The sequence below is a fragment of the Channa argus genome, chromosome 8, assembly GCF_033026475.1.
Source record: "Channa argus isolate prfri chromosome 8, Channa argus male v1.0, whole genome shotgun sequence".
In the NCBI taxonomy this organism is placed as follows: domain Eukaryota; kingdom Metazoa; phylum Chordata; class Actinopteri; order Anabantiformes; family Channidae; genus Channa; species Channa argus.
The window spans coordinates 18,470,381-18,498,171 of record NC_090204.1 but is presented as its reverse complement, the minus strand read 5'-3'; the positions used below and the strand labels follow the sequence as shown (position 1 = coordinate 18,498,171).

Genomic DNA, 27,791 nt, shown 5'->3' with positions numbered 1-27,791 from the left:
TCAAGTTCAATCTAAACATCTGGAGAGGTGAACGGCACACTGCCAGCGAGGAACTAAACATTTTTGTGATTCCTCTGCGGGTAAATGCAGGCTATAGTTAACTGCTGCTCCATTTCTCCCCTTCGCTTCCTGTTTCTCACGCTGTCACATCCTTCCGTTGACAATCCTGACGTCACCGCGTTCTTTGAATGTCATTGCAATACTGGCCATTTTTTCAGATGTACTAAGTCAGAACCCACATCTGCCTCACGATGTCCAGAGGCCTTATCCAAAGAGTTCCTTGTTCCCCATCTCTTATCTTCATGAGCCTATCCTTAATGACGATGCTTCACATCTAGTCACCGAGAAAAATCTCACAGGCTTCCATGACAGGATTCCTGGCACAAATTATTTTGTTCAGAGCCATTAACTTTGTCATGACCCAGAGAGACTTGTACTGTAGCAGCTTTAAAAATTCTAATAAGTGAATGTTCTCACAAACTCATTTTTCACACAGATTTTTTTTCTTTGTGTTGATTTGTGATGTTATCTTGAGAAAAGCTGTTCTGTAACCTTTAATGAACCACATTAGGCTGTGGGAACATCTCAACTTCAAGATCAAACATACTTTGTTTGTATGAATGCACAACAGCTGTTGAAAAAATGAGGGCAATTTTAAAAATACAATCTCATATATTCATATATCCTGTAAGGTCACTGGAGCCAATCCCAGCTGATACTGGGCAAGGGCTGGCTAACATTCTGGGCAGATCAAACATTTTAAACAAACAGAAAAAAAAAAAAAAGATTGTCCAGATGATTAAAGCATCTGATGGTTTTTCTCCTGCGCAAATATTTTCACAGACGCTTTCTTCACCTTCCAGAAAATATCTGTTACCTTCAGCAACTTATTGCGAAAGCTTCAAAGCTACGGTGTCCTATTTGATCTCTGGATGCTCATCTGGAATTAAATGAATCACCTGAGCTGCAGAGCTGGGATGTGGAAAAAGAGGATGTGGGTTTTTTTTTTTTTTACTGTTCCAAGTGTCCACTGTTTTCTATTCATTCCTAAGAAATGAGCGAATGTAAAAGTAACTTCCTGTTTTGATGCAGTGTAGATATATTTATACATTTATGGAAGCTCCTCAGTAAAGTTGTCTTCCTGCTATTGGTGCTCAGCATGTTAATGTGCACTTAGTTGGTTGTTTTACATATTAAGTGGTGGTTTTTACAGGGATTTATTAATAAAAATTAGGAACTTCATCACTAGATGCCCACAATATCTTACACACTGCACTATCAAAACCAGTGGCTTGAAACAGTACTCAATAAAATCAAATCAATCACCTTCTAATCCTTTTGCTGGAAGTGGACCATGAATCACAACATGCTCAAAGACCCCAAAACAGCAGAGGGGATTTGCAAAGTGGGGTGGAAAATCTCCTCCTTAGGTTCTACAAATTCACATAATAATTCGCCAAAAGTGCCCAACACAATTATTTTCTCAAGGCCAACAGCCCAACACCACTAATTTTGGTACATTTGGTAGAATGTAAAGCAAAAAAGCAAATTCTCCCAGTTGAAATCTTGATCAATTATCCAAATATTGCTATTACTTTTCTACCTAATTTCTACGTAATGGGTCAATATACTAATAATTGGTGTGTGTGTGTGTGTGTGTGTGTGTGTGTGTGTGTGTGTGTGTGTGTGTGTGTGTGTTTGTGTGCTGACTTGGCTCTGGCTGTTCCCATCAACTATGTTAATGTGAATCGGGGAAAAGATTTAGAAGCTTGACATCGTAAATCCCTCACTGATAACCTGGCATTCATTTGTGCAGCAGTCATGAAGCTGCTCATGTTTATTCAAGTTGGCTTTAAAAGGCATCTTTGGTAAAGGTCAGATTGTGGCACGTTCACGACTAAACTCCGCAACCACAGTGAAAATGAGAAAAATCTGCCTTTTGCTTGTGTTGAACCACATGTGCACGCTCCATTTGCTGTCGTCCGTCTTTTAGTAAACAGGGTAAAAGAAAAACTTGGTTGAGTTGCCAGGCACCACAGTTACTTGGATACATTTGGGCTCTCTGGGAATGCAAAGCCTCTCACTCCCTGTAATCTGTAATCTTAGCTCAGCTGCAGCAGGGAAATCGATGTCATGAACATTCATGAAGAGAAGGGAGACAAAGGCGAAGACAGCGAGTAGAAGAGAACTGGATGGAAACAGGGTTGTAGCGAAAGGAACTAGTAAAAACAAATGTGGTGAACATATCTAAAGCAGCAGGTTGAAGAGAGCAAAGAGAGTGAGGGAGCCTAAAGGGCAGGAAAGAAATGTTGACCCCCTGGGACCCTCTCTTGGGGCCCTTTCTGAGAGGTTTTGGGAAGATATGCATATTGAGCTCTCACCCCGTTTCTCTCGGACAGGGCTGAAAATATATGATGCATGTAGCACAATTTGGCTTATCAAGCACCTGTGAATGTTTTGTTTCAACACAAGAATTTTGGACTTTAGAGCTACACTGCTTTCATCAGGTTGTTATAGAAGCCTGATCCAGGAACCTGTGAAGAAGATTGCCTATCTACAGTATCATGTTTTTATACTATCATTTTATACAATCATTGATTCTGTAAGGAATATTGTGCCTTTTCCAGGAAATAGCAAAGCAAGACTTTGAAAAAGTATGACAGTCCTGGATCAGGTCTAGGTGTTGGTTTATTAACCATCTGTCATTTAGTAGCTTCGATAAAATCCAACAGGACAGCATTTTCCATTGTTTTGCAAAATGCTAATACGCATTTAAATCATTCATTTCATTTCATTTTCTATGTGGATAGCAAATTATATGAACTATTTCTTGACAAGAGAGATTTAGTATAGCTGCAGTGGTTCTGGTGGAATTTTGCAAAAGTCTGATAAAATAATGTTGCCAATATCATTGAAGTAACCTCATTTGGAATGGAGTATGGAATGTGGTTTTGAAGGTGTGCGCTCTCTCTCACCAAATAAATCCAGCAACCAGCATGTTCAGTCCAACAAAAACCCCGCTCAACCTTTTCACCGTTGATGTGTTTTGTTGACTGGAAACCAAGGAACTAGGTCACTGGAGCTTGATGGTGACAAACTTCCACTCTGTTAGAACTGAAAGATGCCATTAAAGAGCTCATCCTGACCCATTATCGCAGAAGAGAAAAGAACCATTGCCCAACATAGGTTTTCGTTAGACAGCACAAAGTGATGGTCAACCAAAAATTATTAACCCTGTCATTTGCATTGCACCCATTTGTTCACTTTGAAAAAAACACTGAATCGGAGTCTTTGAAAGTGACCTGGGGCAGATCCCATTGCCCTGCATCATCTGCTTTAAGTGGGTCAGAGGATTGAAATGCCTCTCCATCGGTCGGTCACAAAGCATGTTTGTCTCTTGCTAATAGGGTGAAAGAAGCTCGGCTGAATGTTCCGCTGATTTCACTGACACTCAATTAAGGCCTAATTGGTTTGGAATCCACAGCAAGCATGAAGCAAAGCAACAGCCCAGGCTTCGGTGAGCCTGTTCCTCATGTTGTGGACCCTTCTCAGTAATCCTTTGACCTTTGGACAACCAGATGTGTTTAAAGCCAGGTTTGGTTGATGGCCTGCTTTCAATTTAAACGAATACACATTGTGAGATTTTTTACAGTTCATTTTACTCACTGACTTGAATGCTCACAGCAAGACACAGGACAGAGTGGAATACAGTTAAGTGCAGATGTGGATCCATTTGTTATTTACAATGTGTGCACAAAAGAGGCACCACATGTCTGTATAAGTGGATGAGAAGGTACATTTATGTGCATATGTGGGTGTGAGACATTTTCATAAGCTGTGTCAGCAGTACAGAAGAGCATGTCTTTATGGTGCCGTTCACATATGCTGTAATGCATTACTGGAAACCTCATCATCGCTGTACTGCTCTCTGGAGGCCTGTACAGCCATGCAAAAGAAATTTCACTGAAGTCATGACTGACTGTACTACATGCTCTCTGTCTGTGTGTGTGTGTGTGTGTGTGTGTGTGTGTGTGTGTGTGTGTGTGTGTGTGTTGGTTTAGACAGAAAAAGGTCCATGGCTTGGAATTCTACCTGAGATTTGGTATTCAATAAAAAGAACCAACACTTAGGAACGTTTAGCTTTGATAATCATTCACATGCCTGCTCAAGACATATTCTTGAACAGGCCCGTTTCATCTGACAGTCTGGGGACCCAATAGTAATATTGACTGACTAAAAAGGCTTTAAGAGGAATAAGAATCCCAGAGCCTTGACTCTGTGGCCGGGGATTAAATGATCAATACTTCATTCGGTCTTCAAACAAACTGGAAGTGGTATAACCTTGGGGTGAGGTATCTGAATCTGTTCTCCTTGTTTTGGTCCAGTGTCTTATGTATCGTACAGTTTGCTGCCTGGACACACGGATACAGTTTGATTTTACAAACCAGAGGATTCAGTCTGTACACAGTGAACACAAGCCTCAGTGTCACCCACCCTGCACTGGGTACACTGTGACTGGGTATCTTGTGAGAAACTAACACATGCACACATATTTGCACTCATTGCTGCTAACACAAACCAGATGGGTTCATTGAGACTTAGCTTTACCACATTTCTGTAGCCACTGGAAACATCCAACAATTCCCCAAAAGCCGGGCTTCTGCTGACCTTGACCCTCGCTGGATTACGTCACTTAGTGGGAACACCGTGGCCTAGTTCTGCCCCTGTGTTTGTTTCCCTCAGAGTCCCATGGAGCCCAGGGACCTCTGGAGTAAAAACACTGAACAGTAGCAACCAGCTCGTGGGATGGCCATGCACATTCCACAGTCTGGGAACGTCCTAAGAAACTGTCAGCGGATTCCAGTAGTTCTTAATGTGAGGGAGAGGAAGGGACAATTAAAAAAAAACACCACAAAGCTCTAGCAAAAAAGAACAGAGTGTGAAATAAAAATGTGGAAAAAGACTGATCACACAATTAGTCTGAATTAACCTTAATAAAAAACCTCACAATACTTGATGCAATAAATAACACTGTTGTATAAATTTGTGAAGTACAGTAATTTATGATGATGACTGGATTCAGCGTTATTTTCGAAAAGTTTAAGTTCTAAGACTTAGTCTTAGTTAGTCAAATATTACACAAGCTAGCTGTTAGGCGGCAGGTCTAACCACTCCATCACCAGGCTCCACTAGCTAAACTAATGCAGTAGAACACAAGAACCCTGCAATAAATCCAGGTGTTTTTTATTTCATCAAATGGGGCTTAGACTATCTACATCTCCCAAAGCTGAATCAACCTCTCCCTAAAAGAATTTTAACAAACTCAACATTATTACCTGGCGGGTGGACTTAGGGTCTTAGGACGCTAAAAATCCAAAACAACAAAGGTGAAGGTAAAGACAGCTGAATCTACTAAACTGACTTACCCAGATGACCTCATGTTTTCTTGCACCTGAGGCTGCTTCATGGGATTGTGAGTTATTGAGAGCACAAAAAAAGGCTCATGTTGAAGTACTGTTGTGTAAGTGTACCTGGCTGTAATAAATGCTGACTGTGCCCCTACACTTAGTTTGGTTTTCAGTATGCAGGTCTTGACTAGTTCACCGTGGCCTGTTGTGACCTTTAGTTCTGGTTTAACGTGCAAAGTGTGATTTCTGAACCTGTAATGTTTTTTTGTTGTGTGTTTGATGGTTGTGATCTGTGTCAGTACGTGCAGGGAGCTTTAAAGTGATTTCAGACCGTTACATCAAAGAACGTGTTATTGATGAGAAATCACTTACTGTAGATTTGTGGATAAAAAGAGCGAGATGCATAAATTCCATTCTGTGTCACACTCTATGGTTTCAGTCATAATCTAGGAATTATGTCTCATTTATTCCCCCCGTGCTACAGTATAGTATTCCCCACACCATAACTGTAGTCATGTCAGATTTTCCTCGTGTCTGCTGAAGACTTAGACAGACCAAGAGGGAAGCTAAAATCTGGATTTCCTGGATGGATGCTCACAAAATCCACAACAAATTGTATTTTATTTGCGTCAATAAAGATCGACTTCATGAGCTCATATGCTTTTTCTTTTTGTTTTTTGTTTTTGGCCAGGCTTCTTTATCCACTCAAGACTGAGCTGTGAACTGAAAACTACAGTGTGATTCACTGTTCAACTTACCTTTTTCCAGTTTCCACGTGATAAATGTGCTTTTTCTTTCACAATCCATTATCTAGTTACAATATTTTGGCCACATTATAAATACGGAAGTCAAAACATTAGGACCACCAAATATAATAATGCGCTCTAGTGTGACTCCACTACCCACTCAACAACAAACACATAGCATTATCAGCTTTCTGACAGTTCAACTTAAAAACTTTGTAATTATAACACTGTAAAAGTAAAATTCATGGCAGAGCTGTTGTATTAGACTGTTCAGGTGTACCTAATGAAGTGGCCATTGATTTTACATGATAAAATATAATTAATTAATATTTTTTTTCTCTCCTATAAATATTTTTTTTACTTGTTTAGAAACATTTCTACTTGTCCCCACCGTGGTGATTTTTATTGCAAAGATGACTCTTTTGAGGCAAACAAGGTCGTGATTTGTGGTTTCCTCTTAACACCACGATGAGGCTAAAGCAAAGGAGGCCTGTGGTGTTTTTCTCTCCAGTTTTGGCAGACTCAAACTATTTTGAATGGTTGCTGTCATGAAATTGAGGGATACTTGAGGAGATTAGTGGTAGTGTGTGGCTGAAGACTGTGGCTCATTATAACCATTATTCCTAACCGGATTGAATGGGCAACAGAATGGCAAGATAGCGATAGGCAAATGTATTTTCACTGGATCTGCTTTGATTCAAAGCCTAATCAGTATGTGTGTCTGTTTGTGTGTGTGTGTGTGTGTGTGTGTGAGAGACAGCTTCACAATTCACTATTAGTATGGCTGGATTATTGAAAGGCCCTTGCGGGCACAAGCCTAAGGTCAGAAAAGGTCAGGGGGCCCATGGGTCAGATCGTCTAAAATGATGGCTCATATGCAGTATGACACCTAAATGACCAAATAGATTCAATATTCAATATTCGCCTATAACTAAAACAGACGAAACAGACACGTTTAAAAACATACAGAAAATGAAAAAAAATTGACAATGAGATCTCCAAAAATACACACAACATAACCAAATAACCAACAAATAACCCCCCTCCCCCTGAAAAAAATGACCAAAAAAATGACCAAAAATTAAACTAGTACAAATAGACACAAAATAAAGACAAAAATAGACACATGATGACATAAAGTGTCCCAAAAACTTTCATGTCAGAAATAAACGGGTAAAAACACACAATATGACCAATAACAAACACAACAACAACATTTGTACAATTTGATTAAAACCACTCAAAACAATCACCAAATGAGGGTGGGGAGAACATTTTCCATTCCTTTCCAACTCATTCCATGATGGATTAGATAACTGCACTCTTCTATATTGTTGATTCATGAGCTCTATTGTGTGTTATCATCTAAACATTTTTTTGTATGAGCAGATTGATTTTTTATCAAACTTACCAACACCAACAATCCCAGTGTGCTCTGCCTCTCCGGAGTCCTCCACCCTGCCTTGTAAGCAGGAAACCTTCCTCCTTCCCACTGTTTCACTGTCCTTTTACAGCCTCCCCACATTGTTTGCATGCCACACACTTGTCAACCACGGTGGAAAATACATTCTCAAGTGGAAATGAAAATACCCTGTCAGGGTTTTGACTGAAACTCAGGTTGAAGCAGAGGCATTTACATAACCGCTCGATTAACTGCGCAATTAAAAAGTGCTGCTCTACCGTCTGCTTAGCACCGGCGGGTCTGAGGAGTTTTTGTGGTTGTTGCTTGTAAATGAAAGTTTGCTGACACAGGCATCAACACCAGCCACAAACACTCAGCCTGTGCCAATTAACAGAGCTTTGCTTTACCAGACAAAACCGCTGTCTCTGGACAGTGAAAATCAATGGCAGACACTTTACTCCAGCGAGTATCAAGACACAGCAGTCATCAACTCTACAAAGTCATACAATGTCAAACAGTCTCCGAAAAGGTTCCGGAAAGCCCGTCATTTTTGTGGTAATGTGGAAACTCCCGAACGTGTGTTCATTTATTTTCATGCATTTTTTAAATTTTTGTTACCGACATAATTTTTTTAATATTTTTAACATAATGCTATTTGATATTTGAACTCACGTATATTTCATACTTTCTTACAACTTCTAATTGACGCGACACACCTGATCCAGGTAATAAGCAATAGGTAGGGCAGGGAAAGTTGGACACAAACAAGGCAGGGGGCCTTGAGGAGCAGGGCTGGAAACCACTGATCTAGACAAACCAGTGTCCACTCCTCAGTAATCAGCATTTAGCCTCGACAGCTGGAGTGTTGCTCTCACACACCCACAGGGCATCATCACAACCGTCCTCTTACATTACCACCTTTTCACCCACGCATCACCCAAATTTTTTGAACCAACCAGATTATGATCAATTGTGAATCACAATCCCCATGACTAACAACAAACAGACTCAACACAAATATTGGTTCATATTTCTTATTTTTTGGTCACATTACTAAAATTGTTAAAACTGCTGTTACACACTACACTAAAAACATTGAACATCAGTTTACAGGCGTATTTTTGTGCTGTGCAATGAATTTAAATATCTAACAGACATGATGACACCTTCTGTTCAAGCGGATTTGACACATGGAGCAGATTGGATATAAAATCAGGCACTGACAGAAACTCTAAAATATCTCAATGTGAACGCAAAGAGCATCCATCCAGCTATTCATTATCTGTAAACACTTATATTGTGCCGGGTTGAAAAGGGCTGGAGCCTGTCCCAGCTGTCCTAGGGCGAGAGGGAGAGTACACCCTGGATAGGTCATCAGTCCATCTCAGGGCCAACACAGAGAGACCGACACAGACAGACAACACGTATGGACAATTTAAAGTTATCCACCAATTAACCTAACCTGCATGTCTTTGGACTGTGGGACTGGAGTACGCAGAGGAATCCCACACAAGCACAGGAAGAACACACAAAGTGGCATACGTTAGAAAAGGCCACGGCAGGGCAAGAATCAAATCTTGTAGCTTTGAGGCAGCAGTGCTAACCACTCCACCACCGTGCTGCACACACGAGGGAAGGAACCAAACCAGCAGAATTCAGTCAAACCACTAGGCCACTGTCCTGGATGAAGACACATTTAAAGTGTGCATTGTAGTCTTTCAGCATCCATTTTAATCACTTCCAATACCTTCATGCAGTTATCTGCTCTTAGAATGACAGTTATGCCTCCTGTAGCATCTTTGAAGTTGTTTTGGAAAATTGACATTGAGTTCTGAGTGCTAATGCATCTGCATTGATGAACCTTTGCAGAAGGTCTTAGCCAAGTATTGATCTATAAAAGCTTTACTGAAAGCACTCCATCATTTACATTTACATCGAGAGGTCAGGAGAGAGGAGTTGGGGGGGGGGAGTAGCTGCTGATCAGGAGGGTTTAAATAGGAATAGCATTACCATAACCCACAGCCTCAATATTTAATGAGGGAATAAAAACAGGAGCAAAAACATTTAAAATGTCTTTAATCATTGGATAAGGTTGTATAATTTATATGCTGCATAATACAATTCTCAACATCAATGATCAGTTATTTGTTGAACATTTTTCACTTTACAAAGAAAACTGAAAACACTTTCTTGTTGCATCATGAAATAATGCATCGTACCACAGAAATAAAAAATATCACCAGTCACTCAAGCAAAAGACAGATCCGACTGATCCATTGAGCTGCAGTCAGCCTAAATGTTTTTTTGTTTTTGTTTTTTTTGTGCCAATTCTTTTAGCTTTCTGTTGCCTATTTAAGGTTTGGACACTGTTCAGCGGCCAGTGTGAACTCAATAGGGGTTATTCCAAATCACTTCCATTTCTTTGAGCAGTCTGATGTTTGAAAAGCATGCAGGCATTCACAGGGACACAAAATAAACAAGATTGAAGAAAAGAAAACGCCTAATGGCTTGCTTTGAGGAGGTGTCAGGTACCTAGGGACCCACGTCCGCCCTGGGATAAATTGTGCTTGTGTATGTTTGTATGTAGAGGAGGACAGAAGAAAACAGCAGGACACCGGCAGTGGAAGCTTCCTGTTGGCTGCAAGCTGTGTGCTATGCTGTTTATCCCCCTACTCTGCCTACATGGAGACAAAGTCTGGTTTTGTAGCTTTCAAAAATGGACAAAAGCGGCAGGCAAAAGACTCGCAATGGCATTTCAGGTGGATGACAGAGAGGGGGACTGAGCTGCACACTAATGCTGAACAAAGAAGTAAAGGAGTGTGAGAACTGGAAATCAAATGGGTTTGACAAATGGAGTCTGTGTATGACTGACTTAGTGTTCTACAGCGGGAAAGAAACCTGCCCTAAAATGCTGACTTAAATCATGGTCATTATTTCTAATAGTAAAAACATAATCGTGATCTTAACAACCAGACGCTGAACGATTGGCTTGCGTTTACTTTGGGTTGTTACTTTTGCTGCTCACTTGCCTAAAACTCTTTCCAAATCTTACATCAGAAAAGTACAACGCTGCCTCTTTGTTGGCACAGGGGATTTAAAATTCATCGTTTCCTCATGAAATGACAGTGACATTTTAAAAGACATGAGTCTTTTGAGAAGACACATTTACAGTTTTGGATAAGAAAGATGTGCCTGGTTAACTGAGGACAAACAGTGATACAATATCTGATTTCATTCTGTGTTGATATTTAACAAAATAAATATTGCTAGGAGTAAAAATGTGTTTTATAAAAAAATATTTTTAACATTTTCAAGTAATATAGATCCTGATTTAATGCTTTGTGCAGCAGTTCAATAACATTTGCATCTAATACTATAGCTGATACAATCAGCTTTAGGGGAAAAGTGAACAAAACAAGGCACTAGTAACTAGTTTACTAAGACTTTGTTGATCATTAATTGAGACAAATTTCGGTTTAAGATGTTATTAAAAAAAATGATGGTTTTGTGCCTGTCCTGTAATAGAACTGTCTGTACAGTTAACAGGTAAAACAATTACATAACCAACCAAATAAATGTTTGAAAGCCTGGTAACGTAAAATTCATTGTTAGCTGATCCGTGAAGCTATTTTAATCATAAATAAAGCCATTAGTTACAACTTAAGACTTTTCTCAGAGGATGTGTTTCTAGAAAAAAAAGGCATCTGAAAATGTGATCAGCATCCATCCACTTTACCACTCAGTGTTCTGACGGACGTTCAAATGCATCGCGAGTTACCAGTTTCATTTCATCTCGCCTGCCATCACACCGGCACTGCAGTGAACCCTGTTTTATGTAGCCTCTAGAGCTGAAGCCTGGTCGGTCTCATTGTCATGGCAACAATGTGGATAACCACTCGTTTGTTATCATCCTGCTTGTCTTGTGCCCAGAATAGCTGGAGGGCGCCTGGCACCTCAAGCCAAGGCAAACACTCATCGCTTCCTGGGCATCTGATAAATCCCGGACCTCATAAAAGGACAGAACAGAAAGGAGCGAGCCTGCTGGGTAGTTTATCTCTGTATCTTGTCAAACAAATTCTGGAGATAGAGAAGGAGGGACTTTTGTTTGAGCTCGCTAAAAGATAATTTCTCTGTGGTTATATTTACAAACAGGCCACGATTCCTCCTGGAGCCTTGACTGTCAGCAATCAGTAAATTCCTGCTAGGGAATGGTTAAAAAAAAAAGTTCACTTTCCTGTTTCAGACGGAACATGACCTGTAAAATCACTGTACCCAAGGATAGTTCATTGGGCCTCAGTATATCTTTAGAAAGATACACTATAGCTGGATCTAATGTGTTTAACAGGGCTGTTCCTTGCAGCTTTGTGCTGCTTTGTATGCAGTTTTTTTCCATATGGTTTTGCAAATTTAGAAAAAGAAATCCATAAACTAGCAGTAGACTCCCTCTTTGGCATGTAAAAATACTTTACAGCCAAGACATATGTTAAAAACAGGAGCAGGCTTCAGATTACTTCATGTCTAAAGTGTGGCTAGCTTGTATGCCATGGCTGAAACACTTATCCAGAGGGGGCTGGAAGTTTTCTTTAGATTTAGTGGGGTAAGACAGGGTTTTTCAAATTGTTCCAATTTATTCAAAAGTCTGGGGTCCAGTTTTCCTTCAATTTTCCTTTTTGTTTGTAGGACTAGTCTGTTTCTGTGGTGCTGCCGTCTCCGGCATGAAGGCATTTTTTTTGTGTGTGTGTTGGCACAGACTGAACATTTCCATCAAACCAGCACGTTGGTGGAAAGAACGATGAAAAAAGGCAGGATGAAGCGAGAGGAAACACTTCCGCAGCTCAAACAAATGGAAATGCTACAATGCTTATTGTAGCCGAAAATAGAGATGAAATTGGAAATAAAGAGCTATAAACAGAGATACATGCTGTGTGTGTGTGTGTGTGGGTATGTTAAAAAGTAGGAGAAAAGGTTAGCCAAGCGTTTTCCAAAGACCTTTTCCAAACCTTTTATTGTAGCATAAAGAGTTATGTATTGATTATGTAATGTGTTCCCCTGTGTTGATCGAATGTGTTACATTAGCACTGCGACATTAACAGCAGAGTGGTAGGAGGTGTCGCAACGCAGTCATGAATAAGCTGAAAACACTTGAAAACCTTTGGAACTATTCTTATCCAAACCTGATAGGCCAGCTGTGCTCAGGCAGGTGGTTGATATCTGTCTCTCTCACTCACACACACACAAACACACACACACACTCTCTCCCCGTCAGTAGTCTTGGCAACTCCTAAAAAAAAAAAAAAAAACAGACAATATTATTAGTTTTTATTTGTTGAGGCTGCTTATGAAGGCCGGCAGAAAGGCTTTGAGCAATATTGCTTTTCTTCTCTGATTGTGTTTGGTTTGCCGACGCATTTCTCACAACGCAGCCAATGCAGCTCTCAGCACAGAGCATGCAATATCCATCCAGCCTGCATTACAATATTTACCACTTGACACTCAAGAGCACACAGACTGTTGGTGTAGCTATTTGTACACACAAGCGTAGGCCAAAAATAATAAAATATGTGAAAAAAACCCAAAACTGATTATCATAACAACAGTGCAGTCATCTCAAGAGGGTTATTACAGGCATATGTAGTTAAGGTTTACACTAATCAGGCACAACATCTGCTTTTGAAAACTAACACAGTTCATCATAACTGTCAAAAAACAAATCAGCCATAATCAGGAATTGTCTACAACCAGTCACAACTAGTACCTGATGCACAGAGTAGCTGTATTGTGATTCAGTGACTAGACAAAATTGCAGTTGGTTTCTTTTGTGCCACAAATACACAAACACTGACAGAGGGTACATTGATTTTCATTAACAGGAACTTTTACTGACCTCATTGTAAAGTTTTCTGTGTTTCTCTACTTTGTTGAGGGTAGTGTCTTGGCAGAAGTGTACCCAGATTTTAGCATAAGACGATATATCACTCTGTTATTAAATAACATCTATGTTTTTGTTATATTGTTCAAAAATAAGGGTCTATACATTATATTTCCAGGCATTGTCCAAAAATAAGGGTCTATTTAATATATAATTTGTAATTTAATGAGAGGTTTAAAGTATGTGAAAGGGGAACTGTGACCCTAAAAGGTTTCATTAGTTCTATTTTTAAGTGGAAGTGGTGACAATTACAACAGGGTCAAGATGATTGAAACAAATTGAGCAAATTGTTTCCTTTTTCTATCCTTTCATCATCAAAAGAGTTCACGGGAAATCATCCAGGAGGACACATTCATCGTCTGGCTTTAGCGTTTGTGGCCGCAGTAAGTAAGTACTGAGAAATCACAATTGTTTGGGTTTATCAGTGGCCAAACCGCAAAACGGGGTGAAAAAAGTTGAGAACCAGTGTTGTATGCGACATATATATGAAGTAACTAAGCCTGGTTCCAAAGCTGTTGTTGAATATGACAGGATTGTAGTGGAATTACACCACCCGTCTTTAACATTGTAGTTGCTTATTACTGTTTACGACATGTTTCAGCTCTCTGGAAGGTGATCTCACTGTGCTTTTTTTCTAAGGGGAAAAAAATTAAATTAAATCAGGGAATGCCAAGAAAGACCCTGAGAAAAACTGCCACAGGATTTTGAACTAGTTTTTTTTTTTTCCTAGTACTTGTGAAGTAGCCTCGTTTGGCTACATGTGGTCAAAATCCTGTCATGTGCATCCACCTTAATACTGACATCAACGGTTTATAGCAAGTTAGTGCAGTCACAGGAGGAAACAAATGAACAGAAATGTTATTCTTTGTCTTTCAACAAAGACAGTGTCCCCATGTGGATTTCACAACAGCAGTTCAAACGTCTTCCTCATCGTCAGTGATCTGTTACAGAGGAGGTGTTCAACAGCTGTGAAATTACCCTCTGTTATTGACCTTCTTACAAAAATGTTACATCTTCTTGTGACTGTACCCAACGCCAGTGTGCATCGTACTCAAGATGCATTTTGCCGTTCATTTTGCAAGTATCCATGTCGATCTTTCCGTTTTTGTAAGCTTTAAGCTTCGGGCTCTGGCTGGTTCCCAGTTTCTCTGTGAGGCTGGGGCGGACTGGGCTGCCCATTTGTGTGGTTGGTTTCTCCAGAACACCGTTAGCCTTAATAGACGGTGTCTGGGTTTTGTCCTTAGAAACGGGGCTTTCCTTACGCGTCTCCACGGGCTCTGTCCAGATGGGAGCGTCTTGCTTGAGGATCTCAGACTTAGGTTGAGAAGAGTTGATAGGAGCTGCTGGTTTCACCTTCCCAGTACATCCCATTCCAGTCCCTGTGACAGCACTGGTAACCCCAGGTCCTGCTCCATGTTTCACATCTGTCCCCTTCCCAGTGCCAACTCCGTTTTCATTTACCCCAGCCCGAATCCCACTTCCAGCTCCAGCTCCACTGCCAGACCTCACCCCTCCCCCAGTGGCTGTGGCCCCGGGGCCTCCTCCTGTCCTGCCACCAGCAGGTGCCTCTGAAACCAATGGTGTGGTGGAGCAGAAGGCTGACTCTGAGCTGGAGGCACAATACTCATCCATGTCATCCGCCAGAGTGTCCAGGTAGCTGCCGATGGAGATGTTGTCCAGCTTGTCATTGGGGTCCTGCAGACTGCTCCACGAGCCTCTCCATGATGTGTCGGGCCCTTCTCCCAGGCTGTACTGGCTGCTAGTAAGGCTGCTGCAATGGCTGGTGAGGGTGCTGCGTTCCTCCAGCAGCCATTTCACTGCTTCTATGCCCTCATGGACCGCCAGAAACTGCTGCAAGATCTTCACGTCCACAGAGCGCAAGTGGGCCTAAAATAACAAACAAAACAGAAAATATGGATGATATTACATGGAGACAGTGAAGCTGAATATTGTGCACAATAAAAAAAATGTTTGGATAGAAAATTGCAATAGGAAAGAAAAAGTATAAGTTTTATATATAAATATATGACAACCACACACAGTGGACCTGGGGAAACCACCAGGACTTTGCAGATGTTTATTTTAAGCGGTCAGCTTTGGCTCTAGGCAGGAGTGCAAACACCATTATAATGCTATTAAACCTTTTGCAGATTACCATAATTGGAAGCAGCATATAACAGAAGTTGGCAGGTCTGCAACCAATGTGGAAACAAGTAAGATAAAGGTAGAGGGGGGAAAAATGGAAATAAAAGCAAACAGACAGAGGGACAAACTGGTAAGAGAAGAATATTTACAGCAGAATGATCTAAGTGGTGAATTAGGCTAAGTGTTAACACTGAAATATGGCCAGAACTAACAGTGAAGCAAAGGCCATTAGATGTTTGATAGTGGAAAGAAAGACACATTTGAGATGAATCTTCATTCAAAGGTCTTTGGGGGTCTTGCTAAATGCCCTGTATGGTGCAAATTACACTCAAATGTTTATTTCTTTATGATGTCATCACCTATAGATAATAGGTCGAAAGTAATGACTAATCAACCGACACTGTCGTCACGTAACCTGTGTGTGGATGGAGGCAGAAAAAGCTGAGCGGTGAATAAGGGGGAAAAGATGCTTGTGGTCATGGAAAATTCCTAAATAGAAGACATCAGCAGCAGTCTGGGGTAAAGTGCAGGAGCAAGAAGTGATATACAGCTGCAGCGTTCACAGCTTGGCCCGATGAAATCCACACTCTGTGCTTCTCAAACCTCAAGTATTTAGTATCTCTCGGTATTTAATATGATGGTAATATCCTTTCTGCGTGTCTCTCACTGGGCAACCACAGCCACTGTAGCTCTGCTTGTATGTTTATATGCACACTGCAAGTTCTGCCTATAACAGCACAGATTCATTTGCTTTTTATAGATTGCGATAAAAAAAAATTCTTTATGCTCGTCTCATTTGCTCTTATGCTCGTCTCATCTCATAAGGGCCTTATGACCCCAATGATCCCGTCACTAAAAAAATGGAAAGGAACATATAGATGCATCAGTATTTATGCTTCCAAAGCAAAACCCAAAATTCTTGCATCTACGGGAGAAACGCTTTGCATCGTATATTTATCTGTACGTTGACTTTTTTTTGAGCTTGTAACCATTTACTTATTTACTATTTACATTTAGGACAGCGAGTACTGAGGCTGCATAGCACATTCAGTTCTTCCAATTCAGTAGATTCCTTCTAGCTTTCTTAGTATCAGGCCCAGTGTAGGAAGCTGGTTTATGTTAAAATATCTAAAGGGCTAAAAATACAAAGATGATTAGAACTGTGTGCAAACCCAATGTTGAGAAAAATGTGTCTGAAATGTTCTGGAATCACACACACAACATTAGGAAGAAGCAGAAAAGACAGCTGGAACAGGGGATGAAGCAGAACATTGGACCTTTTACAGTTGAGTTTATTTGTAGGGAAAGCAAAGGAATCAGCTGTGTTGACGACTATGTGGTGCCAATGATACAAAAGTCACACTAAACTAAATTAGACCAGCAGACGGGGCCTAACAAGCTGTGATAAAGGGCATAAAAAAGGAGACATAAAGCAGAATTTAAACAGATATTTTTATCCTATCATGTGCCAACAACAACCATCATGACACTGTGTGTGTGTGTGTGTGTGTGTGTGTGTGTGTGTGTGTGTGTGTGTGTGTGTGTGTGTGTGTGTGTGTGTGTGTGTGTGTGTGTGTGTGTGTGTGTGTGAGAAAGATATTGTGAACCCATTGGTGTGCTGGCACACTGATGTCTGGGCTGGGTGGGGCTCAGAACTGAGGTTTTGAGGCTTTGGGTTGGCAGACACTGAATTCCTAATGAGGGTGGCAGTGAAAGCAGCCCCGTGGTCGTCAGCGCTGAGGAAGCACGGTGCTAACGAAGCAAACGAATCACTCCTGTCTCAGTATATAGAAACCATAAATCCATGGCTGCTTTTACGCCTCAATGTTTTACTTTGGTAGGAACGATACATTTTACTTCATACTACAACAGAATTGGCTAGTGTGCACAACCAAAGAGATACTCTGCAAAGTGTTCTGATGGAAGTGTATGTGCACATACACACTTCAAACATTTTACAAAATATGAATTACTTTCCTCAGAAAATACACCCTGGAACATAGTAAGACCCTGAAGTTAATCCTGATGTAAGATCTTCTGAGTGAGAACTGTTGGAGTGATCAGTACATCAAATTAAATAAGCAGAAATGTACTGAGATTAGTTCCTTTTATCATTTACATTGAATTAGCCGTGTAGCTTGTGGTGCTCTTGCTAACAGCAAATGAGTGTTATCCATCTAGAAATCTGCATCGTAGCTATTTCTTTCTATTGCTACAGTAGATAAACATATGCAAATATTTTCTTCATGCAAGTTCAATGTCATACTTTTGCAAAGAATAAAAATGTCCACATGCCATTCTGTGTGTCAATAGTAAGAACCATCTCGTTTGTATTCAGGCCGCCAGTATCTTGCATTGTGTGATGTGCTCCTCAAGGGATTTCTTACTTTACTTATTTCCAGATTGGTTAGTTAGCAGTCAGACATACTCATTACACAAAGGACCCTGCCAAATGAAAAAGGTCAAACTGGGGCCAGAAGGGTCTTTGTGACAGCATTCAGATTGAGAGCAGGGGACGAAGGTCTCGGATTGTGTGGCCTTTAGGACTTATCTCTTCTCATTTTTTTGTGCCGCCTATACACGGGCGAACAGATTTCAGTTTTTCTACTCAGGCATGAGGCCGAGCACCTTCTGGCTAATCCACAGGATTCTGGAAGGCTCATTTTCCTGCCTTTTACATCCATAACGGCTTGTGAGTGTATGGCAAACAATATTCATCAAAGCAAAGATTTCACTGGGTTTACGATCCTTCTTAAAACGAAGTGGACGTGTTTTATTTTATGAATCTATTAATATCAAATTCCATTCCTCTTTGAAGGTTCCTGGAAAGACCTTATAAATATTTTTTATCAGATGTAAAAGAAAAAAGATTATTAGGGGTGCACGGTTATTTCTTTCATCTGGATGTCAACACAATTTATTTTTATTTTTATTAATTAATTAAGACCTATGAAAGTGTTACCAAAACAACTAAATGTTTTTTGTCATATTATTTGACATAAAGCAATGCACATAAGTATATCACATGTTTTTATGCAGTATTCTGCACCAAACTAAAGAAAAGTATTACAAAAATAAAGTATCAAATTTCATTTTTTAACCACTGAGCAGTGAAAATGGGTGAAGACATCATTAACTAAACAATAAATTCATTAAATGAGAAACATATACATAATAAAAAAAATTATGGGGTTAGGGAAAAACACTTGATACTGAAAACCGGAGAGAAGAAGAAGAGATGGTAACTTTTGGGGGATTTCAGCTGAAGGTGGATTAGAATGAATTACTTAGACTAACCCACAACAGCTTCACAGTGAGTTGGTTTTCAGTTAGATTTGTTGTTTTCCTTGGATACTTTCCTTCACATTTTTTCTGGAAAAAATCTGGATTTTTGCAGAGAGGAAATTGTGGCAAAGCCTTTTGGTTCATGCATCTGGACCGCGGACCTCCTTGTCTCCTGGCAGAGATGGTGCTAACACGAGACACACAAACTGAAGCTACAGCTATTGCTAAATTCTGATAACTTTATGAGAAATGGAAAATATTTTTAAACACCAACATGTCTTTTTTTGTTTTTTCATAAGCACAATGTTTTTCATGTGGGTTGAATATGAATGAAGAGGAAACATTATGCAAAAAAGGGTTCAAAAATCTGGTGAACTGATCTGGGACTGAAAACGTCACAAATATCAACCCAGTACTTCTAAGCTGATAAACACAGTCCTAATCATTACTGAACTAATTTACCTCACACAGTCAGTCAGTCATGACACGTGACAACAGACTGTGTGCACAGCTGACCTATGACGCAGACTCTCCCATGTGGCAAAAACAGCTTCCCAATGTCACACAGCTACCTAACAGGCTGCTGAATCACTGCCAGCAGGGACAGCCCAGGCACACACATGTTCCTTCATTTACCAGCAAGATAAACACTCTCTCCCCCCCTTCCTCCCTCCCTCTCACCACCCCCGGTGTCACTGTCTGTCGTTTCACCTTCCGATCAAACTCTTTCCAGACTCTCTCTGGTCTCCATTCAAAGGCATCTGTTTCTGTTCACCTCTGCTCATTCTTATTGACTGATTATTTTGGTTTTTTAAGTCTCCGTGTCATCTTTATCCCCCTCTTTCTTATGCAATGTCACCTGTTTTGCACTCACCAGCAGACATGTTCTGAAGGCCACCGTGTAGATCTGTTGTCTATGTAGGACAATACAATCAAGATCAAGTAAAGATAGAGCATTTCATAAAATTATAACACAGCCAATAGAAAGATTTGACACTTCAGCTTAAATTGTGGCACTAGATTTCCATTTCACATCCACAGGCTATAACTAAGGGTAAATTATGAGAAGATGGGCCCCTGGAGCAAAGACAGGGGACTCATTCTCTATTTTGGGGGCAGTTTTTGTCTGTTTTTTGGTCATTTTGAGTCTATTTTGGATCATTTTGACTATAGCCATGCAGTCCTCTTCATAATTTATTAGTCATTTTGCTTCTCTTTGTGATAATTTCCTATTTTGTACCTAAGCTCTTTCTAACGAGACATATGAACAGCTACTCGAGAGTCTCTGGCCCATGGGCCTCAATTGGGGAGAGGGAGACAGAGAGAGAGAGCAAAGTAAACAAAATGTGAACGAGGAATAAAGGAGCTCAGGTCTTTTGGTAATGATTTAATTAGAGTGGCTCTATCTGTGAGGAGATACTCAGCTGCCAGAAAGAGAGAAGATTATATTGACTAGACTTTGATTTTCTCCCGTTCAGCTCTACCCTCCAAGCTGACTTTGCACTGACATCCTTTTATCCGAAAGAGGAAGACAGAGAGAGTGTCAAGGAAAAGATAAGGAGACATGGTCAAAAAATAAATAAAAAAATACACCGGGACATATTGTATGCAATAACACAAGCTTTAGATACAGGTGCTGATCATGAAGAAAATTCAGCTGCAGCACTGTACAGGGAGAGAAAGAGAGTATGTGCGCGTGTGTGTGGCAGGCTGCCAGTCTTCTGTGGTTTTAAATGACTGCCTCTATATCCCAAAATGTCTGTTTAGATCAGTAGAGAGCATGTCTTCCATCAGAAAGCTGGAGACAAATACAAAAGACAGAAGCTTTAAAACTGCTCCCACAGAGAGGAACTGTTACATTAAAATCATTAATAACAACTTCTATCGGCCTTCAGCTCACCGTGCCGTGAAATGTCTTCTACCATTACTTTACTGAGCCAACAATTTCAGACAGTGTCTTCACAGTATATAGAGTCCATTTCAGCCAGATGTCAATCAAAGGCTTTTTTTATTATAATAACCCCAATTCCCAAAAGGTTGGGACTACGTGTAAAATGTAAATAAAATGATGCAGTGATTAGCAAATCTCATAAGCTCATATTCAATTCCCAATGGAACATATCCAACATATCAGATGTTGACATTGTATCATTTCATGGAAAATATTAGCTCATTTTGAATTTGATGGCAGCAACACATCTCAAAGTTGGAACAGGGGCAACAAAAGGCCGGAAAAGTAAGTGCCAAAAATCCAAAGCAAACGAATCCACGTTTGACAACTAATTAGGTTAATTGGCAACAGGTCAGTAACATGACTGGGTATAAAAGGAGCGTTTCAGAGAGGCAGAGCCTGTCGAATGTAAAGAGGTTCACTAATCTGCAACAAACTGCATCTAAAAACAAACAATTTCAGAAAAATGTTCCTCAGTGTAAAATTGCAAAGACTTTGAAGATCCCACCATCTATATTATATAATATCATCAACAGATTCCAAGAATCAGGAGGAATCTCTGTGCTGTTCTGTGGTCAGATGAATCTACACATCTGGAAAGGCTCCATCAATGCTGAAAAGTACATAGAGGTTTAGAGCAACATATGCTCCCATCCAGACATCGTCTCCTTCAGGGAAGACCTTGAATATTTCAGCAAGACAATGCTAAACCACATACTGCATCCATCACAACAGACTGGCTTCACAGGAGAAGAGTCCGGCTGCTGAACTGGCCTCCCTGCAGTCCAGACCTTTCACCAATAGAAAACCTTTTGTGCCCCATTAAACAAAAAAAAAATCAGACAACAAAGGCCCAGGACTGTCGAGCAGCTAGAATCCTGCATCAGACAAGAATGGGACATAGTTCCTCTCCTAAAACTCCAGCTACTGGTCTCCTCACTTCCAAGACGTTTACAGACAGATGTTAAAAGAAGAGGGGATGCTAGAGAAAACATCACCCTGTTCCAACTTTTTGAGATGTGTTGCTGGCAGCAAATTCAAAATGAGTTAATATTTTCCATGAAATGTTAAAATATCTCAGTTTCAACATCTGATATGTTGTTTATGTTCTATTGGGAATAAAATAAAAGTTGTAAATCAATTCTGATTTTATTTAGGGGTTGTAAAATACAGTGTGTAAACATGTTAGTATCGTTTTGATCATTATTATCTTGTGTACCTTGCTGAATAAAGGGGTTGCTCACTTGATAAAGCAGTCGTCCATGAACTACAGGGGAAGTGCTTTGATTCAAAGTATCCTTAGTAAAGACACTGAATCCCAAAATGCTCCTGGTGGGTAGCGCGAGCCCCTTGTGTGGGAGATGCCATTGCTTTGTGAGTTAGTGGGTGAAAAAGCTACAGCTACACAGAAACTACACTGTAAAGCACTTTAGATAAACGTGCCAAATAAGTAGACCATTTAAATCATAAGAAATTTATCGGTTAGAACAATCTTGATATTAATTTTATTCACTTTTCAAAAAATGTTGAATTAAAAAAACAAGGGAAATCCACATTCTGACTGATTCAATGCTGGAAATGCACCATAATATCCTATTATTCCTGACAGCTAACAAGAAGCAGGACAACATCGCACTAGTGGTGGTGACAGTGTGACATCATGGCCCACACGGATGCTGCATATCCTTGATCTTATAGTAGACAGATGCTGCAGCCCACGACCACTGTGCTGTTTGGTTAAATACAGTGGAGTAACAGATGACTGTGGACCAGAAGGGTGTAAACTGTTTTCTCACAAACTGATGCACATAAATAAAAAAAGTGAGAAAATGAAGCAGATATTAGTTTGCCCTTTAACATATTTCCCACGCGTGGATGTCAGTGTGTGTTTTATGAGCTTATCAGCATAGCAAGGTGTTCAGCAAAAGTGTGAAAAGAAAACTCATTCAGTGACTGAACGATTAAGTGTGTGCATGAGCATGTAAATGTAAGTTTCACTCAGCAGAAACTCTGCATGTGTTGCTGCACATCTTCCTAAGTACATTTCTGATTACAGTGCAATGCTAATACCTCAGCTTCTGCACTCCCTTTACACTATAGCACACACACACACACACGTTCTTTCCACCAGACCTTATTAATGACTGTTAACAAATCAGTCTGTTCTTCTGCTCGCAGCAGATTTATAGAAATTCTTTGGATGCTCAGTGAACCTAAACTGCACACTTTGGTCAAACTTATACTTGGATTCTCAGTCTCATCTGAAGAGCCTAATAATGATATCACTCGCCATGAAATGAATGGACAGCTTGGGCAGGTTAGAGCCCAAATACCAGCCTGTGTCTGGTCCGACTTTGGCAGAATGGGGAGAGACGATGTCTCTGAATGGATGCAAACCCACACATTCACGACTTTATTTGCATAATGAGCTTTCAATAGGACCCGTTTGTCACCACTGTGCCATTTGTGGTTGAAAATGGATTTGTAATGCAACAGAAAAGGCTCTTCCCCCACCTCTACCAGCAGGGATGCTGAAGGACACCTGAGCAGACATGATTGTAGTGTGGATTGATTTGAGCCTCTGAGTATGCTGGAAAAAGAGCGAGAGTAAGTTCTTTGATAACGTATTTATTCAAAGACTGCACCTTATTGTCATTAGCAAGCCCCCTGTTAGGACCAGTGAATCATTCCAGAGTAAAAGGTGACGTGTCCAATGTACCGTATGACCAATAGGCCTGAAGATATTGATCACGCAATTGTGGAATACAAAGAAAAACAAGAAACTTTCACAGTGGACAATCTAGTCTTTTAAATACATGTCTCTGCCAAGTGACTGACTGATGCAGTGTGGATGCATATTACTGTACATAGTATTTACAGACCACATTTCTAAAAGCTGATAATGTTACTACACTAAGTGTTCACTTACAGTAGAGAGAGCACCATCTCCTCTTTGAGACAGGACACAGAGTCCCGCTTCTAAACTGCATCTCAATTGCCAGCAACCAACAATCCCGGAGTAAAACGTTTCGATCTTTTCTCTCTAAAGTGACAAAGTTGATAATGTGTTTTGGATGTTTGGATGTAACCCATGTGTTTTGGAGCAACTCTCTCAGAAGACAGCTCGCTTTGTCTCGGGAGGTCGGTTGTGACCGTGCAAGTGCTCTGTGTCACAACCACACACAGGGTGCAACGCCTGCATCTGCCACAGGAATGTATGACATACATGAAAAACAGAAGGGGGGGAACAAAAGGACTGCAGAGTGGGGTAGAGTTATTATTGTTACAGACCTCCACTGTTTGGAGGAGGTAGGATCCATGTAAACAGAAGACAGAGAGAAACTTGTTTACTGAAATAAAGCAAGGGGCTATTCAACAGGAAATAATCTGCCCAAATCTGGCAAACCACAGCTTTGGTTGGACAAGCTCGTAAGCATCTACATATGATGACTGTTTAGTATGTGAAAACAATAGCGGACTTACACTTACTGGCAATTTAAAATGAAGGAGGGGGCCAAAACATTAGAACCACCTCTTAAAAGGGCAACTTCAACAATTTTCAACTTGCTTTCTATGGCTTTAGATTATGTAGAAAAACCTTTATTGTCATTGAGCACATATACATATTGCCCATACATTTTACAATGAAATTCTTTCTCTGCATCTAACCCATCCCCCTGGGGGGGGAGGGGGGGGGGCAGTGGGCAGGGGGATGGGTTAGGGGGAGGGGGAGGGGCATCAGTAGGAGTTCAGATGAAGTCAGGAGGAGGAGCTCTGGAAAAGCAGGTTGACCATGATTACAAACTCCATTGTGTGGGCAACAAGATGACATAATCTGAACTGAAGGTTCCTCCAAGTGATGTCATCTGGAGGAGTCTTTCAGCTAGAAGTAGAGAGACATTTTAATGTAGGGAAGTTTAATGGCATTCATTTACATGTACAACCCAAACCAAGTTCAATAGGAGTGAAAGCGTCCTGTAATAGAAGGCACTCAAGTACGACTCCCCCCCCCCACTAAGACCTAAATAAATGTGTGTAAACGCATAGTAGATTTATCGCCTTTCTGACAGTTTCAACTTCAAAGCTGCGAAATTATAACATTGTAAAAGTAGAATTCATAGCATTAGATTGTACAGGAGTACCTAATAAAGTGGACAGTTATGAAATACAGTGTATTTTACACTGTATTTCATTGGGACGATGAGACAAATATCTCCGCCAAAAGTCCCAGTATGTATAGAAAGACACGGTTAAAACAACAAATTAATGTGAACACTGATCACCTGACAGCAATAAGACATCACATTTCTACAGGCATTTCGTAGCAACCACAGCTGCAGGCAGCTGTTGGCATGATGAGCAGCAGCTTGACTTACTCTTTAAGTCAAGCTTTAATCAAGGATGGCCTGTTTTTAATCATGACTGAACTTACATGTCTGATATTATCATAATTCATGCATGTAGCTCTTTGAAGGAGAGTCTCTAAGAGGCATAGACAAACAAATCTGCATAGTCCGATCCGTAAACCCACCGCTGATATTACTGCTCATAGCTTATCACAGGTACATGCAGTACTGGTGTATTTTGGATAAGTGACAAGAAATGAAAGAAATGCCAAATATAGAAACACGAGTAAAGACATTTAAAAACAGTGCCACCACCACAAGAGATCAGTGAAGCCATTAACTTTGAATCGCACGTTACAGCTGTTTACCAACCAAAATTGAAGGAATTCTGGTCAAAACTACAGTATATGGTCCTAAAGTGTGATGCTATGGTGAAGCAAGAGAAAAGATGTCAAACACTCCACCTCTCTGCTTCGTGCTTTTCTGGATATTTGACATAAATAGTGACTTTGCATAGTCCTCAGTCCTCAGACGTGACTACGTCCTTCCTTTGTCAGCAGAAAACCCTACACTAACCAAGCATTGACTGCTGAGCTCTTTATTAACAATTTATGGTTGAAATAAAATGACGTGGTCAAATGAATGGAATAGAAACATTCTCCCGATTTAAATTTTCTATCCATGTTTAAAGTGGACTGTAATTGGTAATAAACACATCTTTACATGTAAAACGTGTGAATTGCACTAGGAACAATAATGTTAAGGCTATTTATCAGACATATTGTTTTCATTGATTAGTACAGAACCGTAGAACTAGCTGCACTGTGTTCTACTGTACCTATGTAGAGTTTTCAACACTGCCTGAGTCATGATAATCTGATCTGCTGATAAATGTTTTAGTGTTCACAACACCGGAGCACAGCTGGCTCAAATTCACAACCTTATAGTGGAGGGTGATGGCTCAATACTTTGGTGAGTCCGACACCCACCCACCCACACACACACACACACACACAGACAGTCCTACCATCTCTATCTTCAGCTTCCTGATCTTTTCATCCAGGCTCTTCTTCCCCGTCTCCTTACTGGTGTCCTGCGCGGTGGGCAGCTTGGCGTCTTCCCGCATCCACTTGAGCAAACCCTCGGGGGTCTTCCGGCCAATTTTCACCTCTATGTCTTTCAGATCTGGGATGGTGTCGCTGACGCTGCCTTCATCCATCGCGCCGGCGAGTTCGGACCGGGGAAAGAAATCCTCGGGACAGAGATTACGTCCTTTTGGTTTCTCGGCAATTGTTGCGAGGGTCACTTCCTATAGGGTTGTATGGCATCCTATGCGACCCCAGCTGAGTTGGACCGCGCCAGGGGAGCAGAAGCACAACGACGTGTGGTTATTCCAGCAGATAGAATAAACGCCAAAAAACTGCATTTCACTTTAGCTATGTCATCAGGGTGTCTCAAAATGATGAAGCCCCAAACGACTGATGATCACTGAGTGAAAATGTTCCAATTTGGCTTGTCGGATTGTCTCCTCTACAATAAACACGTGTCCCTCTAAACACAGACCGATCTGATGAGGTGTCCTGTGTGTGTGGTGGCCGTGGACCGACGGGGGCTGGTGTCTTTCTCGCAGGTCCCTACGCTGAGCTACATTGCGCATATTCCACCTGCATGATGACCAACGACCAGCAGCTGCTGCAGAACCGGAGAGAGAGGACCCCCAGACTGTGAAGTCGGCCGGAATCACATCAGACGGCTTCCTGTGTGACTTTCAAGATAAAACACGCGGAAAGGAACACGTTCCACTCCAAACGGCACCGAACCGCAAAAATAAAAGAACCAAAACCACAAATTCAACGTACTGGACATATTTGCAAGCAAAATTCCTATTTTATACGCCGATCAGGTAAAACATTATGACCAGCTGTACATTTAATGCAATCCAATACATCATTATAAGAGAAGGTAGTTGTAATGTTTTGGCCACCCCATTCATTTTAAATATGGGCGGCTTTAGCTCAGTTGGTAAAGGCAGTCGACCACAGCGTCAGTGGCTCGATCCCTGGCTATATGCCGAAGTGTCTCTGGGCAAGACACTGAACCTCTAACAGCCCATTCCCCTCCCCAGCTGGGCAGTGCCGGTCCAAGCAATTGGGGGAAATTGGGGGAGGGTTTGCGTCAGGAAGGGCATCGAGCGTAAAAACTGTGCCAAATCAACATGCAGACAAATAATCCTCTGTGGGGACACTGAACTCACAGGATAAGCTGAAAGGACAAAATAAATAAATAAATAAATCATTTAAAATATGGTGGCCAAAACATTAGAACCACCTCTTCTTACAATGCACTCCATTGGATTCCACCACCCAGTATGACCTCAATAAGAAACACTTAGTAAAATATCACCTTTCTGACAGTTTCAAACTTAAAATGGATAAATTATAATCATGTTAAAATAATATTCACGGCAAAGCCACTGTATTGGGTTGTATTAAATTGCACAGGTGCTCATGATGTTATGCCTATGTAGACAGTATATTGTATAGGTAATTGTATATACAATTTGCAGTTCCACATGCCAA

The 27,791-nt window shown here is 40.8% G+C and overlaps 1 protein-coding gene across 2 annotated transcripts; it reads right to left on the bottom strand.

Annotated features, from left to right (window-relative positions):
- Nucleotides 1–11,047: 11,047 nt before the first annotated feature.
- Nucleotides 11,048–27,067, bottom strand: lurap1 (leucine rich adaptor protein 1). Of its 2 annotated transcripts, XR_010915030.1 has the most exons (3): nt 26,240–27,067; nt 13,441–15,372; nt 11,048–12,837 (listed from the first exon to the last, which is right to left on the bottom strand). XR_010915030.1 is itself a non-coding variant. In XM_067513406.1 (2 exons), the coding sequence occupies exons 1-2, from the start codon at nt 26,429–26,431 to the stop codon at nt 14,482–14,484; spliced, it is 1,083 nt and encodes a 360-aa protein (XP_067369507.1). In that variant the 5' UTR covers nt 26,432–27,067; the 3' UTR covers nt 11,048–14,481. The 2 variants fall into 2 exon arrangements, 1 of the variants encoding a protein (XP_067369507.1); XM_067513406.1 differs by having other exon boundaries at nt 11,048–15,372.
- Nucleotides 27,068–27,791: the final 724 nt, after the last annotated feature.